This window comes from Idiotropiscis lumnitzeri, chromosome 9 (assembly GCF_059441095.1).
Source record: "Idiotropiscis lumnitzeri isolate Australia: NSW breed Sydney's pygmy pipehorse chromosome 9, RoL_Ilum_1.0, whole genome shotgun sequence".
In the NCBI taxonomy this organism is placed as follows: domain Eukaryota; kingdom Metazoa; phylum Chordata; class Actinopteri; order Syngnathiformes; family Syngnathidae; genus Idiotropiscis; species Idiotropiscis lumnitzeri.
This window is the reverse complement of record NC_142399.1, coordinates 22,095,868-22,098,571: the sequence shown is the minus strand read 5'-3', so window position 1 is coordinate 22,098,571 and position 2,704 is coordinate 22,095,868. Positions and strand designations below refer to the sequence as shown.

Genomic DNA, 2,704 nt, shown 5'->3' with positions numbered 1-2,704 from the left:
ATATATGTATATCTATATATATCTATATATATATATATATATTTATATATATATCTATATATATATATATATGTATATCTATATATATCTATATATATATATATATATTTATATATATATATATATATATATTTATATACATATATATATATTTAAAAAAAACAAGAAAGAACAGAGGAAGAAGACAACTACGACGACGAAGAAGTAAACGACGAAGAAGAAGAGGACGACAAAGAAGAGGAAAACGAGGAAGAAGACGAAGAGGAAGCAGAAGAAGACGAAGAGACAGCAGAAGAAGACGAAGAAGACATTTTTTTTCAGAAACAAAATAAAACTAAGATTTATATTTGGAATCATGGCGATGCGCAGTATCTTGACACCACCTACCAGATTGCCGTTTGTATTAAAGGTGAGAAGGGTCGTGCATGAATAGAATGTTTAAAATAACAAATCATCACCTTGTGACTGTTACCAGTAAACATGAAAACAGCAAACGTCCTGTGTAATGGACTATCTTCACGATGAGTGTACTTCAAACTCATGTAACTGAGTGTTGCTGTTCGTGCTGTCACCAGATGTACGCTGAGCGAACAACGTCTCACTGAGCGCTCTTGGGATGATATTGCTCCATTTTAATTGCCACTTTAAATTGAATACGGTGTTTGCTTATTATTAGCAAAACTGTCAAAATATTTGCATTTGGTTTTGCAAAGCAATCGGTCTTCAATCAAGTCATACAGCAATGCAAAGCAGAGTGTCATTTGTCAAAAATGCTCGAAATGAAAACGAGGCATGCTTCTGTTTTGCAGTATGCACCTTTCCAGTCTGTATGCTGTACTATTCACAGCAAGGTTCAGTATTCCACCGCCTCCAATCTGAATGAAAAGGTAATTATTCATGTCTATCTGTCTGTCTGTTTAAAATCTTCAACTGTTTTTGATTTTGTAGTGATACTAGTCTCATATAGTTTTGTACCCTAATTTTGGGCACTTAAAAAAGTTCATTAGTGGTTTACGGCTTGCCACTGCATGATATTTGTCAAAACTACTGCTTTTTACCGTAGACAATACAATGAGACCTAATCTTTATATATTTTGCTCAAAAATTTCCTTTTGTTTGATTCGTATCAAGATAAATAAAGAAATCTACCAAAATCCCAGAAGGAGAGGGGAGCATTCATCAAGTCATTGTCAATTACTTTCTATAGGATTTTCTGAAGAAAATCTGAGATTTCACTTTAGCCTAATTACAGCAGATGGTATATATCCTACTCTACTCTATAATAGCACAGTCTCCACTGACAAATCTACCTGGCTCTATTAAACAGCTTTTTTTGTACCTTCAGGTCCTCCTTTGTTGTTTTAAAAAAATTAAGCTCAGTTCTAAAATATTTTGGAGACCAGTAATAGGTCCTGAACAATCATCATCAATATGCAGCTGCGCAAACCACGACATTGGGAAAACAAGAAAGAGGAAAGAGGAAAACGAATGGCTTCCAAGTGATTAAGTACTTGGACTTTTGAGAAACATTACTTGCTGACCAAGATGTGCAGAGGCAGTGGGATGGGTCCAGGAGGTACGACAAAGGTGTCCCATTGTTTTGGTCAGTGTGTACAGTCGGGCTGGGCGATATGGCTGAAAACTATATCGGTAGGCATGTATGTCATATCGGTTGATATCGAATTATTATTATTATTATATATATATATTTTTTTATGATTGTTGTGGAGAGCTGGGACTGGATGTGAATTTGGGGGGGTTCACCGGAGCGCCTCACCCAAACAGTCACTCGAATCAACGAGCGTGACCAGACACAGGGATAGAGAACAACATTGCTTCAATAGCACTCCAATCAATTCAACAGCGCTCAATAACTCACTTTCATTCTGGCGCATACACGATGACGAAACGTGTAGCAATCGCGCATCCGTGGCTAACGGACTCGATACGTCTCTCTTTGGACCGCTTAGCTGTCCAACAATATCCATCCATTATCTATACTGCTTCTCCTCACTAGGGTCGCGGAGGGCGCTGGAGCATATCCCAGCTATCTTCGGCAGTAGGCGGGGGACACCCTGAACTGTTTGCCAGCCAATCGCAGGGCACACAGAGACAAACAACCATCCGCGCTCACACTTATATGTAGGGGCAATTTAGAGTGTTCAATCGGCCTGCCATGCATGTTTTTGCAATGTGGGAGGAAACCGGAGTACGCGGAGGAAACCCACGCAGGCACGGGGAGAACATGCAAACTCCACACAGGACGGCCGGAGCCGGGATTGTACCCACGACCGGTGCTGTGTCTCACTATGAGGCCATCGTGCTGCCTTGTCCAACAATATGTCCGACATAAATTAACGGAAATATAAGGACCCATTTGGTGCCCGAAAACATGCCTGTTGTTAAATACGCAACTTAAACAGCAAACCAATACCTGTATAAACATAGCAGTAATGAGGAATTTACAACAACTATTGAAAATAAAACAGGGAAAAGGGTTGAATTCCGATATGTTTCTTTTTAAAATGTACAATGCAAGCCGGCCTCCCTTGAGACGGAACAATTCTGGTGCTATGGGCTGTTTCGTCCGTGTCCGCGGAGGGTGCTTGTTTGCGGCTTCACTGCTACGTACACCCGCCTCTCTTGCGACGGAGGTCTCGTGTGCTGCTGCTACGGGCCGTTTAGTCCTGTGCGTGTCTGCGGT

General features: G+C 40.4%; 1 protein-coding gene across 3 annotated transcripts in view; it reads left to right on the top strand.

The window, feature by feature from the left end:
- Positions 1-241: 241 nt before the first annotated feature.
- The window catches only part of pcca (propionyl-CoA carboxylase subunit alpha), a 57,082-nt gene continuing 54,619 nt past the window's right edge, over positions 242-2,704 (top strand). For 2 of the 3 annotated variants that reach the window (XM_088304117.1, XM_088304116.1), the window contains exons 1-2: positions 242-409; positions 810-887. In XM_088304117.1, the coding sequence (XP_088160243.1) occupies positions 356-409; positions 810-887 (132 nt within the window). In that variant the 5' untranslated portion in view covers positions 242-355. Of the gene's footprint in view, positions 410-809; positions 888-2,631 lie in introns of those variants that run through there. The other variant, XM_088304118.1, reaches the window with a different exon arrangement.